Source organism: Carassius carassius, chromosome 2 (genome assembly GCF_963082965.1).
Source record: "Carassius carassius chromosome 2, fCarCar2.1, whole genome shotgun sequence".
In the NCBI taxonomy this organism is placed as follows: Eukaryota; Metazoa; Chordata; class Actinopteri; order Cypriniformes; family Cyprinidae; genus Carassius; species Carassius carassius.
In genome coordinates, this window is record NC_081756.1 from 7991892 (window position 1) to 8010561 (window position 18670).

Genomic DNA, 18670 nt, shown 5'->3' on the forward strand with positions numbered 1-18670 from the left:
TCTGTTTAAAAAAAAAACTAATATTATGATTTAGTACTACAATAAAATAATTAACAATAACTGTTCTATTTGAATATATTTTAAAATGTTTTCATATTTTGAATGATTTGAGCTGCTTATTTTTATTTTATTATTTATGTATTTATGTTTTTTTTTTTTTTTTTGAAAACTAAAATTAAATTTTTCTGTGTTTTTACTTCTTTTCGATAATTGGAAATCTTAAAAGAAGAGCATTTATTGAAACATTTTGTTGTTGTTGTTGTTGTTGTAATATTATAAATGTCTTTACTGTCACTTTTGATCAATGTGATGTGTCCTCCTTGAATAAAAGTATTACTTACTGAATAAATAAATAAATCAACTTGACCCTAAAAGCTATGTATTTTAAGTCGTACTAAAGGTTTGTGTGAGGAACAAATCGATATTTGAGTCAACATGGTTTTTGAGATGCAAATATGAACATGGACATAATTAAGATTTTAGAGAATTCAACAAATTTCCTTCCTACACAGAATTGTTATATGATTTCAGATGACATGAAACAGATACGTGTTTTTTATGATTATTCAGGCTTGACAATAAAAACAAACTTTATGGAAAATATGCAAAACATATTTCCACAGAAGAAAAAATTCAAACAAGTTTGGAATGACACACAACAACATAATTTTCATTTTTGGGTGGACTTTCCCTTTAACAGGTGATTTCTACACAGGATCACTGAAGGCGTTTTCACCTGATCCAACAATGTAAGTCTGTCACTTTAACAGGTATGGGGGGGGGGGGGGGTATGAGATGATATTGAGATAGCAGCTTTATTCAACTCAATCGTTTTACCCATGAGCCTTTGCATCAGACACCGCTCTGTAGCTTTATCCATATAATGCAGCATTTCCCTGTGGCCTGTCTTATGTTTCTACCATGTGCTGGTTTTTATGGCATAACTATTGTTAACCATTACTTTTGAAATTACACAAAGAAAAACTACCTTAAAATCAACATAAACTCAAAATGTATATTTTTTTAAAACCCCATTTTACACTGTAAATACAGGTTTCTGGTTGCATTGCACAATTTATTGTAGCAAAGTATTTAAAATCTTCATAATTTTAATCAAAATGTAACAGATACAACAAATCCAATTAATTAATTTCTGGCTAATAAATCAAGTTCCAGGCTAATTTTCAAACCACTGAAAACCATGTTTCACTCAGAAACATGTCAGATCACAGTCAAACATGATGCGAAGGGTGTATCATGTTGACTTTGAGGGTGAAGTGTGTGATTTGTGCATCACTAGGGAGGAAATCTGATTGTTTGAGCCGTAAACTCAGGCTGGTCAGTGAAAGATTAGGCCAGATTATGTGAAAACTTGTTTGGAAACAGTCATTACTCCAGCAAATGGTCCTGATAGTGTAGCTGAAATTAGACACAGAAGTCCTAAAGGCATGTAAACTTGAACTGTTTTCAACCTTTGCCCATCACAAGGCCTCTTTCTTTGTTTTGGACTCATCAATCAAGATAACAGGCAAGTATCAGTCACTGAGAGCAAACCTACTCTTCAGCCGCTTTTGTGTGTTTTCTCAAATTGCACGCTTAGTTGAGTCAGGGAATCCTCCTCCCGTGTGTCACCGATTCGTATCTGTTCCTCTGCATTTCCATGCGGTTAGCAGAATTTTCCCAAGATGCATCTTTAGTCCTTTTAAAGATGGGCTCCTAAAATTTGAAAAAGAAAACATGCAAAACAGATCACGCACACAGACATTCAAAAACACCAAACATCTATTTATCTCAAATATTTCAAGTTGCTAAAGGTGGCAGGAATGAGTGATTTAATATCACTTTAACCATGTAAAGCATAATGTATGTTACAATGCAGCTAATTTTGCTGGAAACTGAATGATGTTGGGGTTTCTTATTATTATTTTATAACATAATATATTGTTCGATAATATAGTTAAACAATTTTTTTTTTTATCAAAAGTTCAGGGCATATATATATATATATAAATATATATATATATATGAACATATCTCATTTTAATTAAGTTTATCTCAATATAGTAAATAAAACTATATTGAAAGTTTCTTTAGTAATAAAACTAAATGAAAACTAAAAATTACAAAACATGCAACAAAATTACTTAAACATCAACTAGAATTAAAATCTAAATCTAAAAATATATAAAAGGAATATAAAATATTTAAAATATACAACAATTGAGTTTGCAGTGTAATTTTAGTATTATTTGTATACCATTACGGATTTATATTTTTGATATTTTATATTTATTATTTAGTGTTTTATTTCAAAATCATTTTTAATTTATTTCAGTTTCAGTTTTATTTCATTCCCTAATATACATCGGCTTATTTCAGTTTGCATTTATAATAGTCAAGGTCTTCAAATATATATTCAAATATCCATATTTCTGACCCTGGAGCACAAAACCAGTCTTAAGTCGCTGGGGTATATTTTTAACAATAGCCAAAAAAACATTGTATGGGTCGAAATTATTGAGTTGTCTTTTATGCCAAAAATCATTAGGATACAAGTAAAAATCATGTTTCATGAAGATATTTTGTATATTTTGTCCTACTGTAAATATATCAAAACTTAATTTTTGATTAGTAATATGCAATGCACAATGCACATTGGCATGCAATTATTGCATCCAGCTGCCGCTGATCACTGCGTGAGTATAAGAGGGCAGCAGGTGCAATGCATACCAGTTTTTCGCTGAGGAGCCGAGCCGGGGACCCGGCAGCTCAGCGGCGGTACAGCAACCATGGCGACGGGACGTGGCGTCTTCGTTCCCTCCTTCAGGGAACGAGGGTTACCATACGTAACCGAGACGTTCCCTTTCAGTCGGTCACTCTCGACGCCACGTCGGTGACCGACGAATATGGGATCCCTATCAAAGCGCCACGGGTGCTGCCCCTTCCAGTGCCCTGTGCGAGCCGCCTGCGCCCCTATTAGGTGTAGGCCGGGGCTCAGAACAAGTAGCTCCACTCACCGTTGTCAAAGCACTACCTCACTGGGTGAGATTGGATAACACTGGGAAAACGTACCCGGTCCGCTTGGAGCCGGGACGCTGCGCAAGCCCCATCCTTCCCGAAGGAGGTCTCGGAGGCAAATACACATATAGCAACCGTTTAGGAGTATACGGAGAAATTTGAGGTGATTAAAACCCTCTTGGGAAGGCAGAAGTCTGCCGGGGAAACACGGGGCTCTAAGGCTATACCGTGGACTATACACATATGAGTACCGCTTAGGTCTCAATATGGAACCCACCCTTCCATGGTTCCACGGATTCATCATGAAGGTCTTGCGCCGGATGTTCCGCCGCGTCCCGCTGCTTAGGGTGATGGAGGATCTCAACAGGGTCTACAGTACGGACACTCTGGAGCGGTTTAAGCAAGCCGACACTAACCGGGGCCTCTCAGTGCCACTACCCGTTTGAGGTGAGAACACAGGAGGATACCGGCTCTACACGAAGGCTATAGAACCTAGCGAACGTGTTAGGGGTCGCCCAGCCCGCAGCTCTACAAATATCTGTCAGCGAGGCGCCACGAGCCAGCGCCCAGGAAGATGCAACACTTCTAGTTGAGTGAGCTCGCAACCTGAACGGGCAGGGCACATCCTGAGCCTGATAAGCCAGGGTTATGGCATCCACAATCCAGTGGGCCATCCTCTGCTTAGAGACGGCACTCCCCTTCTGCCGGCCTCCGTAACAGACAAAGAGCTGGTCTGAGGTCCTGAAGCTTTGTGTCCGGTCTACGTAGCACCTTAATGCTCGGACGGGACAAAGCAAAGCCAGGGCTGGGTCTGCCTCCTCCAGGGGCAGCGCTTGCAGGTTCACCACTTGGTCTTTGAAGGGTGTAGTGGGAACCTTGGGCACGTAGCCAGGCCGGGGCCTCAGGATTACCTGGGAGTCAGCCGGCCCAAACTGCAGGCACGAATCGTCAACCAAAAATGCATGCAGGTCCCCTACCCTCTTGATGGAGGCCAGTGCAAGCAGGAGCAGAGTTTTCAATGAAAGAAACTTTAGCTCAACTGAATGCAAAGGCTCGAATGGGCCCTGCTGTAGTGATTTAAGCACTAGAGACAGGTCCCAAGAGGGTATACAGGGGGGCAGGAAGGATTTAACCTCCTGGCCCCTCTAAGGAACCTGACGATGAGGTCATGCTTACCCAGAGACTTCCCATTCACGGGGTCATGGTACGCAGCAATAGCGGCAACCTGGACTTTGAAGGTGGAGGGAGACAGCCTTCACTCCAACCCTTGTTGCGGAAAGGATAGCACGACAGCAATCGGGCATCTTCGGGGGTCTTCTCGGCGAGAAGAACACCACTCAACGAACAGGTTCCACTTCAAGGCGTAAGCGTGTCTCGTAAACGGTGCTCTCGCCGAAGTGATGGTGTTCACTACCTCTTGGGGTAGGTCACCTAGAACCTCCACGTCCCGTCCAGGGACCAGACATGGAGTTTCCAAAGGTCTGGACGCGGGTGCCAAATGGTGCCCCATCTCTGAGTCAGTAGATCCTTCGTCAGAGGAATTGGCCAAGGAGGGGCTGTCGCAAGGAGCACTAGTTCGGGGAACCAGGTCCACATGGGCCAATACGGCGCTACTAGCAAGACTTGCTCCTTGTCCTCCCGGACTTTGCACAGTGTCTGTGCGAGAAGGCTCACTGGGGGAAACGCCTACTTGCGTAGGTCCCGAGGCCAGCTGTGTGCCAGTGCGTCCTTGCCGAGAGTTCCCTCGGTCAGGGAGTAGAACAACTGGCAGTGAGAGGTCTCTGAAGAAGCAAACAGGTCTACCTGAGCGGCTCCGAACCATCTCCAAATCAGCTGGACCGTCAGGGGATGGAGTCGTCATTCTCCCGGGAGGGCCTTTGTTGACGCTCTCGAACCGCCCTCTGCTGCCATCTGGCGAAGGAGGAGGATGAGTGAGGTCCGGAGCTTGGCCGTCCGCAACTCTCCGTGCCCTCCTGGGACCCAGAGAGGGAGAAAACTGCTCTCCTGTCGAGATTTCCAGATTCTCCGCCTGGCCCTCCTCCAGGGGAGGGAGAGGTGCCTTCACCATCCCCCAGAAAGCAGCTACCTCTCTCTGGGTCACCCGTCCTGGGGCCTCTTGCTCTTCTGCTCACCGCCAAGTTTGACGGGGGCCGGGACGGGCAGCCTGCCTGCGCCCAGCTCCACGGCACCACTTGGAGGCTGCTGCAGATGCGGCGCGTGAGCAGGGGCGGATGCAGGGGGCTGCCCTCGGCGACGAGCAGGCTGGGGCACTGTGGCCGGCGGGTGGGTAGAGGCAGTATCTGCCCGCCAGGGCAGGATGTGTCGGATCGCCTCAGTCTGCTTCAGGGCAGCCGAGACTTGCTGGGCCAAGTTCTCGACTGCGTCGCCGAAGAGGCCGGTCTGGGACACAGGGGAGGAGGAGCCCACCGGCCGGTTTCTGGCAGTAAAAGGTGCCATCCACGACCTGGTGAGCTCGTCATGCACTTCCGGAAAGAAAGGCACTGGGGTGGGGCGCTAAGAACCAGCGCGCGCCACCCCGAGAAACCAATCATCCAGCCGCGAGGGCTCGGGATGTGGTGGAGGATTCCACTCGAGCCCTACCCTCTCGGCGGCCGGGGAAAGCATAGCTGACATTTCGGGGTCCGACTCAGGCCTTGCCACCGCCCAGAGGGCGGCAGCGCAGCCGAATCTTCGTCCGGCAGCTTTCCCTCCGATGCTGAGATCGACATCCGGTCGGGGGGAGGCCCACTGGATACCACTGGTACGCTCGCTGTAGAGGGCCCAGTGCGTTCCGTGGGTTGCTCCACTGGATCGGAGGTGCAAGAGGAGTGGTGGTCCCCAGAGGGTTGGTTCCCTGCGGGGTTTGCCACCACTGTGACCCTCAAACCATCCGCGCTACTGCCGGAAGTGGTTCTCGTCTGTCGGCCGCCAGAACGAGCTCCAGATCGCGGCCGCGGGACTCTGCCCCCCTGAAGGTAGCGGAGCATGGTTCGCAGCTCCGAGATGGTCATATTCCCGCAGTGAGAACATGACTCATCCACGAAAGCCACCTCAGCGTGCTCGACGCCCAGACACGTGAGGCAGCGATCGTGACCATCACCCGTTGCCAGGTAACGACCGCAACCAGAAACGCACGGGTGAAACGGCATCCTTATAAGGACGATCCGTCGTCTTTACAAAGACGCACCCGTGAAGCTCTTTTAGAGAAATTTGCTCTTTAGGAAATGCTCTTTTAGTGCTGAGGCGCACAGGGGAATTGGCCGTTTGCAACACGACAGGGGTAATGCAGCCTGAAGTGTGCAATCCACTCGACACAGGAACGACCGCCGCTGAAGCGCCGTCTCGCCAACACACGAAGCTTCCGAGAGCGTGCTGAACTCGTAGTTCACAGCAGACACCGTTGAGCAGAGCGATACTAACGCTCGGCTCCGAAGCGAAAAGCTGGTATGCATTGCACCTGCTGCCCTCTTATACTCACGCAGTGATCAGCGGCAGCTGGATACAATAATTGCATGCCAATGTGCATTGGCTCGTTTAGTTTACACTCGAGGTAGATTGGTCTATCAAAGCGATATCCCATATTCGTCGGTCACCGACGTGGCGTCGAGAGTGACCGACTTTAAGGGAACTTGAGAATTTTGAGAGCACATTATCTCTAACTGCCAGTTAGTCACAAAAGGCCCTAAGACTTCACATAATGACTGTCTTTATGCAACTGGCCCCACATTACGGAATCAGATGAAAATATTAATGATAAATCCCACATTATATAACAAAACAGGTTTAAAACAAATGACTCAAAACAGGAAAAATAACATTATAAAACAGTACGACACCTCGTCATTATTATTATTATTATTATTATGTTTTTTAACACAACAATCAACTGCAGCTTTAGTTCCACTGAAGGTTTGCAGATCCAAGACTTCAGAAGCTTATCAACTTCATAAAATATGATTTTCAGCAAACAGCTGCTCCTCAGTTGGAGATCAACTGCATATGCATATGCCTTATTATAAAACGCTATAAAATCTGCCAGGATGAGTAGCGTTTGATGCTATAGACGTTCACACCTGTGAGCACACATCAGTACAACTCAACATGCTGACCCTGCTGCTCGGCAACAGACTACGCTTTAGCTAATCAACCATTTAACATGGCATTATTAATAATACATCTAAAGCAGATGTTTGTAAAGCACTTGGCATTGGTCGAGTCTATGTTGCTGTGAGGTTTTAAAAGCTCCAGAGAGTAACAGCGTTCATTATTTGGGACGTCAACCTACAAAAGCATTTCAATATCAAAAAAGACACACTTCACCTTTCAAAACAGACACAAATAGATTTGTTAGTGCTCGGTGTGAATTTAAGACACATTTAAACCCTGTAATATTTACTGTCAGCCCATTTTGTGTCATTTACTACTGTAAACACGATAACGTCACTACAAAGTATAACTTCTGACCCTAATTAAACTCCTGATACACTCATTTGCTAGATTTCAAAGTTAAAATATACATAAATAAATAAATAAAAAAACACGTTTATTGCCATAATAGGTATACTGTAGACTTTTTCCAGTTTATTTTCTCCACAGGAATTTCAATAATTCTTAAATAAATAAATAAATAAACAACAGGAAGAATAACAATGGAAATTTGGACCTGAAGCAAAAAAAAGGGAACTAATGAATGCACTGAGAGAGAATAAATAAATAAATAAAACCAATGTAATGAACTATTTTTCCCATGAAGCACTGTTTTTGAATCAAACGGTGTAACTTAAGAAAAATGGTATACTTCTGACCAAAAGTCAGTATTGTAAGCAAACACTAGCAAAAAATAATAGAACAATACTTAAAATGTATTGCAAAATATTTAGAGTTACACTATTGTTTAAAGTTTTGGGGTCTGTATGATTTTTGTTAATGAAGTTAATCATTTTAATCAAGGACACATTCAATTTATCAAAAAAGTGACAGTAAATGTATCTATTTTAAATAAATGCTGCTTCAATTCATTAAAGAATCCTTGAAGTATGAAGCAGCACAGCGGTTTTCAACACTGATAATAATAAGAAATGCTTCTTGAGCCGCAAATCAGCATCTTTGAATGATTTCTGAAGGATCATGTGACACTGAAGACTGGAGGAATGATGCTGAAAATTCTAAATAATGAATTATATTTTACAATATAATCAACTGTTATTTTAAATTGTAATAATATTTGACTGTTTTTACAGTATTTTTTATCAAATAAATGCCAAATTTCTGTTTCCATGTTAACAGCAACTTCTCTTATTGGCGAATGTCTCTTTAGAGTTATGGGTAGTGTCATTTTTTTAAAATCAAGAATCAAAACACGTCAAAAAACACACTGACCTGTGAATTCGATAATTCAGAGCTTATAGTGAGCTTATAGTCTTAAAAAAAAAAAGTATACATCACTGTTAAAATCAAGTTCACTCTGAAGAAAAATGAATTGGATTTACAGAACGGGAATGTTAAAGTTCTTAAATGCTAGAGACCTGTTCTCCAGACACCGCTGGCGTAGTGCTGCCATACATCTCGTCCCTCTAATTCCCCCCACATGGCCAGTACGACGAGTCTGAGGCCATAAATACACTCTAATAGCTGTGAAGGCTTGAGTGGAAATTGCCATTTGCATTGGTTAAGAGTTTATCTGCAGCATCTGAAGGCTTTCTCTGTTTTGCTGACTGAAGCCATTCGATCCACTAAATTAGCTCCATTAGCTTACTGCAACATGCAGGTCATTACCCTCCCCTGCACTAGACGTCTGATCTGGGATCAGCCATCACTACTGGAATATCAGCGGTGTGTGCTGGGAAAAAAAGATCAGCCAGCTATTGATGTGTTTGATGAATCATTTTGAAGACGATCTCTTTTCAAAATGTTGCATTATGAGTCAAAATTATGATTTAACGGCAAACACTATAAAAGAGCCAATAATCATTATTATTTTAATTAATTTTTTTGATTTCATTGCAAGTAAATTGAAATAGTACAAAACAGCAATTTAACAACCTATGAGGTTTGCTTTATTTTATAATGGACTCAATATAATCATCATCATCCATACCCAAATTTTGAGATATTCAAAGTAATAAAAATTTGTATGTAAAAATTCCGCGTTTTTTTTTTTTTTTTATCTCTGTTTACATTTGCAATGTAATTAAAAGGACATCTTAGATCTTACTGATCTAGCTTACAAACAAAAGAAGAAATGCATAGCATTTTAATTCATTTTAATCAGGGCTGCCAATCAATTAAATGTCAATATCAAATTGTTCTTGTTTTCATAAATTGTTCTTGTTTTCATAAATAAAACACATGTTGTTAATATTACTAGTATTATTATCAACATATAACAATACATGCAATATTACATTTAGATTAATTTTTTATTTACATATATTAACAGCAACAACAAAAACAACAACAATAATAATAATAATTATTATTATTATATGTAAAAAAATAAATAAAATAAAAAACCTCCAAGATAAAAAGAATATTAATTTTAAATAAACTTTATGATTGTAACAGGTGGATGAGTAAATTTACGATAATTAAAAACAACTGATTAAAAGACATGATTAAAATGCAAAATGATTTCCTTAATCTCTGTAGTGATTTCACACGTGTGCTATTCTGAAGGCCGCAGTATTTTGGGAGCTCCTCAAAAGATATTTGCTCTTTCTTATTAAAAAATGTTTTAATCCTTCTCCCACTGCCATTAAAGCTGATAAATTAAATCAGGGTTTAAACGTTTGTAAACCAAAAGGGAGCCACGGTGGAATTCATTTCAGGGCCACTTCACTTCAATCTAATTGAAACTGTATTTCAAGAGCACTCTTAAATTATGCAACGTCAGACCCCAAACACGTAAAAAGATACAGCATGATTTGAAGGCATGTCCCTTTAATTGTTGGGTTTAATAACCAAGCAAGGAATGGTAGTCTAGGAACATGGAAAAGGTAAAGCACAAGTCATACAATCTATTCCTTCAGTCTGCTCCAAAAATGTCTCAAACTGTGTAACTGACTTTAACTGCTGTCTAATATTTACAACATTAGGTTTCCGAGTGCACTGCAATTGCTTAATTACTTAATAGCACAGCACTTTTTACAATAAATGAGTGCAGATGAATATAACGTAGAATAAAGACTTGATGTTCAATTGTAGTTGAAATCTCTCCGCAGATATTAGTTAATGAGTTTCAGTCACAGAATCCATTATCATTTTGAACATTGGTTTCTCAACCGATATGCAACAAGAAATCATGAGATCCATTATGAATGAAGCCCGTGGTCTGTTAAAAACAGAACGGGTTTTCAAAAGCGCATGTTGATTTCTGCAGATGATGACTGAATCACTATCAGTCAACTGGATGGTCATTAGAGAGCGACACTGTAACGCCAGATGAAGGAGTGGTTGTGTGACATCAAATAAGTTAAGAAGCTCTTTCATAAAACACAAGGAGAACAATTAAATAAATTAAACAACCGTGCAAAACCATTCTTATATGTATTTGTTCCAGTTGACATAAGAATGGGTTTCCTGAAATTCATTCTGCTCATGTTTCCTGAGAGAGGATCATTGGTTTTATTTGTTCTTGCCGAGAGTTCTCTGTTTTTCTGCATGTTCTACGATCTTCTCCTCCACGTAGAGGCCTTTGCGTCTGCGAACGGCATTCCTGTATTTCAAAGCCTGATTGGCCGAGTCTGCTTTCTCTCCAAAGTGTAAGTACTCCTCTTCAGTAGTGGGAACCCAGAATGGATCACTGCCGATGACCTAAAAAACACACACACACACACACACACACACACACACACACACACACACACACACACACACACACGATGAATAACGGGAATAAAAAAAATACTGTATTAAATGTATATAATTCACTGAATTATCTAGAATATATAAGACAAGTTTCATAATTCTTATGGTCTGGCATTACTACTATTATTAAATTAAAATAAATATATAATATATTGATACAATAAATAATAATAATAATAATAATATATATATATATATATATATATATATTCATTTATTTGAACATGCATTAGCACATGCCTTCTCATCACATTACATTAATAAATAACTTTTGAATGCACTGTATACTGCGATACTGTTGACGTGGATCTACAATGATCACTCCTGATGTCATACCTAATGTACACAAAAATGTAAAGTGTTTCAGAATTTAAGATCGAATTTTTATCACAAGCAATGGCACATTTTTATAGTATTTAGTTCATTTGTGAGTCAGTCAGGAATTGGCAGCACAATATTTCTCTCTCTTTGTCTTCCTCCCTCTCATTATAAAAAGAAAATGAGTCGTTCGAGGGCAGAACTAGACTACGCAATTGTCTGCTGTGAAGAGATACACATAATGGCCATTATATGAGGCACAGTGACAGCACACACACACACACACACACACACGCGCGCAGCACTGGGAGCAGGTGCTTGATGGATGACGCAATCCCTGCAGCAACACACACACACGCGCACACACACGCACACACACACACACACACACATGCACGCACACACACACTTCCACACAATATGACCTCATGCTCAGACAATAGTGCGAGTGCTACAATTACTGTAGGAGTCCAGCGGGGCCCCTGCACCTGGTCCCAGAGAGGCCCCACGGCGTGGGCTCTGTTACCTCAGGACAGATGGCAGAGGCCATCAACGGCCCGATTTACACAATGATTGACTGCTGCCCGCAAACCGAACCATTCCAGCTCTTCAGGAGCATCACTGCCGCACATGCTTACAGATTATTAGCATTTAAACGCCCGCCGAGCACAGGCAAAAGAGCTTCCTGAGAGCTGATCTTTGATTTGATGTCTGCTTGCTTATTCTCATTTGTCTTATGCTACCAGTCCCTTTCTCTTTCTCCGTTGACCTTACAGCTTAAGATGCCATCCCTCTTTTTTTTTCTCCACTAAAGAGCTTTTGTCTTGTGTGTGCACTCATTCAAGCACAACCAAACAAGTGTACACAAACACACACGCTCCTTCTCACTGACTATACAGACAGCATTGTGATTGTCATGGAACCTCCTAAATGACTATCTATCCATCCATCCATCCATCCGTACTCATTCGCTGTTATTTTTTTTTAGTCTCAAGGTTGTCTGTTGTTCAGTTAGTCATTATTCTGATTGCAATAATTTTTACATAATAGACGACAAATCCATTGAATGGAAATGTAGTGAGACTAGGTTTTAATGCGTGGGCGTCCACTGCTGTCCACGACGGGGTGGAGTGTGTGTTTGATAGCAGCAATAATACTGAATGACACCAAATGTGTGTCAGAACTGCACAACGGCCGAGTGTAACACACACACACACACACATTCATTAGTCCATTTCTTTGTCCATCTCGCACAATTAGATTATGTTGACCTGCATGTGTCTCGCTCATGGCCAGCACTGATTAGTGTGTGTGTGTGTGTGTGTGTCTCATGGCATGGGCGGGCAGACGCTTGGCAGACAGATTGAGGGCGAATTCGCGGCCCTGGCATATGTGTCTAATGGGATCTCGGCACAGTAGGTAACAAACACACACACACACACACACACACACACACACACACACTCTCAATGGACGTGCTGCTGTCAAAGCTTGACATCTGCCCACACACACATGCATGCATGCAGTCTGTCAGACGGAGTTTGTAGGTTTTCTGAGATATGGTTTTTACAGTAATGGTGCAGCATCCAGCGTTTCAACTCTGTGGCTCTCGAAGAAAGAGAGAGAACGAGACAGGTGAGAGATCGACAACAAAAGCGATGAGGAAATGCTATCAGGACCAACTTTATAAGACTCCTGTCAGTTATAATTCCTGCTCACTCTGCTTCATTTCCTGACGTATCAGTCGGCCTGAAACAGATCCGTATAATGCCTTTAGCAGGAGGACACGTGCAGCCGCAAAAACACATATCAATAACCCTCGTTTCCACTGTACAAAAACCATCCAGTGAGGAACCATATTCAAGGGTGACAAAATGCTGCTTAGAGGGGGCATTCAGCCGAAAAATGTCATTACAAACACATATGTGCCCACAAAACCAGTCCCAAGTGTCAATTTTTTTAAATTGAGATGTATACTGTGACGAGTGGGGTGGGGCCGAGGGACGTGGGAGCGAGGCCGGTGGAGTGATTGGAGATGAGCTACACCTGTTCGACCCACTGGTCTCGAGGCCCACGGAGGAGATGGAAGGATATAAAACTGGAGCGACGACAGTGAAGGATGAGAGAGGACCAGGACTGGGCGTTATTTTGTATTTTGGTTTTATTTTGTGCGCATCAGTCGTCCGTGAGGGGCTGATGCGCTGCTTTGTGTTTATTTTGTAATTAAAGTTTCATTTTGATTGTCCGCCAGTTCCCGCCTCCTATTTCCCGACGACTCCCGGGTTTCGGCACCACTGTAATAATAAAAACTCCATAATCATCGGGATAATTATCGTGATATATTCTATTTACCATGTAAAAGTAGCAGTTCTTTGCAACAGGCTAAGTGTAAATAATAATTAGATGCTATGCTAGTTATACTTTATACTGGCAGATACATTTGCACCTCAGTATTGTTATACATTAACAGGATGTAATAATAACATTGTAAATGATTATAATTATTACAATTATAAATAGCTGTATCATTATTAAACACTCGTTAGGAACTTTACTTCCACTTTTAGAACATTTTGTTCATTTTTATTGAAAATAAATTCTAATGTGACATGTGATGGGAAAAGTGAGAAGAATGAGCTCGGCAAAAGCCGGACTCTAACCCAATCAATCGCGTTACAAGCTACAAGTTTCCGTGCCAAAAACATTACTGCCTAGTGCCTACACCACTGAAGCCGTTTTTCACATGTGTCATATTTAACCTCATGTGTCGATGGAGGGCGGAGCTACAGTAGATTTGCACTTAGTAATAGACACTCAGAATAATATTGTTTTCCATTTGCATTAAGATTATTTTTATTACCACACTGGCATATAATTTTGCTTAAGTAAAATGCACTTAATTTAGATCCCCCCCCAGGAAACAAGACAAAATTTCTTATATCATTTTCTTATATAGAAAATCAATCTTTATTTTATAATTTTTAAAAATATTTGTACTTGGGCAAAAAAAGAAGAAAAAAAAACACTTGGTAAGAAGAGCATTTTTCCAGCGTGCATTAATGAAGCGTTTAAAAAGGGGGAGGAGACCGAAATAAACTCTGGGTTTACCGAAGAAAACCTGCTCCCAACCAGGTTAGGTTCATAGTGTAAGTTACCATGGTAACGAACTCTGAGTGTATGCTACCTCTCTTTCAGAAACGGGCTTGACTTACCCTGCTTTCTCAGGTTTGACAAACCTCCCATTCTGAAACCGAAAACCTAGAGTTTCCTCATTTCAGGGTAAACATACTCAGAGTTTTCACTTAACCTCCTTTTCGAAACAGGCCCCAGATGAGGAGATGGAGACAGAGGAAGAAAAAGAGGGAAATGTAGAGGCACAAGTGACAGAAAGGGAGCAGGGAACAGCAAGCCAGGAGACAGAGTCTGGTGAGAAAGAGGAAAATGTAGAGGCACAAGCGTTTTCTATAGTTTTTACTATAACAGCTGTTCTAAATTATTCTGTAGAACAGAGAAGAAAAATCCATCAGGTTGGGACAATTTAAGACATTTCAGTTTCTGATCCCAGAGCTATTATTAGGTGGAAAGAAAATGTTTTTTTAACTTTTAAACTTAAAATTGTCTTTTCTATTTTTTCTTTTTCAAAACTGCATCAGATCATTTGTTGCCGTATCAATACAAATCATCCATATCGATACGCGAATCAGCAAGGAATGCATCACAATATATTGCTGGATTGATATTTTGAACAGTGCCATTTAAAGCCTTGTTCCATGTGCCCCTTTTATACTTTGAGCACCTGCCCCTCCAAAGGTCTCTGCACGGCCCTACTTAAGACCCATAAAATGTCCACAGAAAAGAGAACAGAATAACAGCAGTTCAGCTGTAAGAGGAGATGCACACACACACACACACACACACACCCACACACGACACAACGGGTTGCAGTGCTTCACTTTACACTGTCTTTAGTCTTTTCTCTATGCACAAAGGCCACATTTTGAAGAATTGAAAATGCAGCAGGCCTCAAAATCTAGCAGGGCAAGGTTTGAATTAAACATGGAATCTAATTACCTCCTCCAGCAAGGCAAACAGTCTGCAAGTACCAAGACCAGCGGACAATTTGAGTCATGTGTCTGTTAGTAAGTGTGTGTGCGTAAAACTCACACTGTACTCAAACACAATAAGTAAAAGAAATCCCATGCAGAGGAGATTATTAACTTGTCTTGTAGAGACACAGAACATTATTCATATATACCTACTTTTTGCTACAATGCTAAAAACATTGCTGCAATATTATTATTTTTATTTATTACTGACCATTTCTATTTCTATTTACTAAATTTGTTTATTATGCAAGACTGTGAGAATTACAAGCATGCTGCAGTTTAGCAAAGGATCAAAGGTAACCATGAGGTTGTAAGTTCAAATCCCGTTAGCTATGATCGTAATTTAACTGTAATCATGATCAATTCAATTAAGTGTTTGAAATAGTGTGTTATATTAGCACACTAATACTAGGACTGTGGTGAATAAGATGCAGGTTTCTGCACTCAGAGACGGCATGAAAAAGTGGTGCAACTGTTTTGTGAAGTAGCAGACGACCTTATATGACCTTTGTTTGTGTGTGTGTGTGTGTGTGTGTGTGTGTGTATATCATGTCCAGCTAAACTCGACCCATCATCCTGGCTGACAGCAGCACCATATGGCCGCAGAACTCCGTCCGCTCACCTAGTCCTAGATGGAGAGAACACGTCCAGCCAGCCGTCGGGTTAAAGACGGCACACATGTGGTGTCTACAGCCTTTGATCCTCTTTCACGCCAATCCCACACACACACACACACACACACACACACACACACACACACACACACACACACGCCAAACACACACACACAGCATCTACTAACTCAACTCATCTACTAACTACTAATCTCCATCCGTCTGTCACTTTATCCATCATCTATCTTCCTATCATTTTAAAGATCCATCCATCCATCATCCATTCATCCATCATTTCAACCAACCATTCATCCATCTATACTACATTCTATCCATCCATCCACCCATCTATCTGCATCTATCCAGCCATTCATCATCTCTCATTCCATCAATCTGTTCTTCCATCATCATCCATCCATCAATATCTGTTAATCCACCCATACATCATTCTGTCCACCCATACCTATCTATGATCCATCCATCCATCCATCCATTTTTGTATTATTCTATCCATCAATCCATCTTTCGTTCCATCGATCAATCCATCCATCCATCCATCCATCCAATTAGTTACATGAATTTATTTGAATTTCAATTCATTTAAATTCTATTTCCTAAAATTCAAATTACAATTCTACAATCCTGTTTTCTACATTATCTTAACTTGGTTCAGTCATTGTCATTTCAGCTCTGAATGGCGCTCAGCCCTGATGGTTGAGCATCACTAAAAGTGCTTATGCCATGTTACTCCAGCACTTCATCGTGTACGTGTCTCTGCCTCATGCATGTGATGCACAGATCAATGCACACACACACACACACACGTCATTCACTGACTGCTCAACACTTTCAAGGTAAACACACTTTTGCCAGATCAGCAGTACTGACATCTGACAGCAGATCAATATGACTGGATCTGATAGATTGGCCTGCCCATAGTTTCCAGCCACGTATGATCACACATTATCAGGCGTCTGTATGGATATGAATGTCTGGCACTGGGCTCAGTATCTTTGTGGTGTACATCCTGTCTGGTCCAGTAAACTAACACTGTGTTCAGAAGAAGGCATTGACTGATGGTGAGATAACTGAAAACATGTTTACCTAGTTGAAGAGCGAAGGACAAGCATCTCATCCATCTTCAGTTTGCTGTTGTATTTTCATTCATAAACTACTGTTCAAAATTTGGTGTCAGCAAGATTTTTTTTTAAACAAAATACTTTTATTTAGCTAGGACACTTGAAATCGATTTTTTTATTCTATTCATCAAATAATATTTCCACAAAAAATAGAAAGCAGATGACATACGAAGCAATAGGAAGCAAATATGAAATATAATGCAAACAAGCATATTGTTTGTTCATTCACTCATTCACACTAATTCATAAGCACATTCATTCAGTAGTCATACAATCAATAATTAATTTCTCTTATTTGTCTGTTAATTAACTCTTAATAATTTGTTCTTCAATTGCTGCAGTTACTTGTCTACTGATTTATTTGTGCATTATTCATTCATTCATCATTTATACTCATTCATTTGCTTAATAATTTATTCAATTTTTACACATTCATATACTTGTTTAATCATTCATATATTACTTCATTAATTATTAAAGAGGTCAAGGAATATTGGATTTTGCAGATACTGACAACTAAGGTGGAAAAAGAAACCATTTCTGATGGATCGGTAGACATTTTTTAAAATCTATATATTGAGTGTGTCACATTGTCTTTAGTTGGACAGAGGAGTCCAGACATAAAAGCTACAGGAATCATTGTGCAACCACAATAATTAATGAATTCATTTACCTCCCAGTGGCTGAACACAAGCTGTGGGCTGGCCAGGCCACTCGTCCTCTTCCTGATCTCGTCAGCGAATCCGAAACTCTCGGCAACAGGAAGTACAGCCTTAATAATGAACATGTCTGTCCCTTCCTTCATCTCCTCTTGTAGGACTCGTCCTTCCCGCTTGGACAGAACAGCATACATTCGACCTGCAACACACGCATATAATTACAAACCTGAAGATCCTCACTTGAAAAACAACAACAACAACAACAACAAAACTAACAAACTAACTGATCTAAAATTCTACTCCTTTTTGCAATTAATTATTAATGAATTTCTCTATAGCTTTAATTTATTTAACTAATCTTACCTTCATTTTGTAATTTTATATTATTTATTTTTCTATTTAGCTTTGATTCATTAATTAATTTTCAGTTTTAGCAATTTTAGCACTTCAGCGTCAACTTATTTCAGTTAGTTGCCAAGGAAAACAAATCTAATTATCAAAAAAAAAAATAGATTTAAGTTTTTCTTTGAATAACTACATTTATTTTATTGTAGCTTTATTTCAATTGGCGAATATTATTTTTTAAATAGTTTTAGTTAACAATAACAACACTGATACAAAACTATACTAACAAATATAATGCATGTTATTCCCGTCATTTTTGTCGGTCAAACTCACAGACAAGAGATCAGACATGACCTGAAGACACACACACACACACACGCACACAAAATCCATTATCACGAGGCAGAAAGTTGCACGCAATCAGACGTCTGTTAAAATGAATCTGTTGCGGACATCCTTCTTCTTTAACTAACACAAACAGCGGCTGATCCACGCACACACACAAGAGTGAATATGTGGAAGTGATGGGGGAAGCAGCTCAGTGCCTGTGTATCTTACAGTTCGGCCCCAGAGACCATCGACCTGTTAACACTGTAGATGAGTGT

At 40.6% G+C, this 18670-nt stretch overlaps 1 protein-coding gene across 1 annotated transcript in view; it reads right to left on the reverse strand.

The window, feature by feature from the left end:
* Positions 1-9940: 9940 nt before the first annotated feature.
* The window catches only part of LOC132101451 (elongation factor-like GTPase 1), an 85141-nt gene continuing 76411 nt past the window's right edge, over positions 9941-18670 (reverse strand). Inside the window, exons 19-20 of the mRNA XM_059506429.1 lie at positions 17735-17919; positions 9941-10830 (exon numbers count right to left, since the gene is read on the reverse strand). Of these exons, the coding sequence (XP_059362412.1) occupies positions 10642-10830; positions 17735-17919 (374 nt within the window). The 3' untranslated portion in view covers positions 9941-10641. The remainder of the gene's footprint in view (positions 10831-17734; positions 17920-18670) is intronic.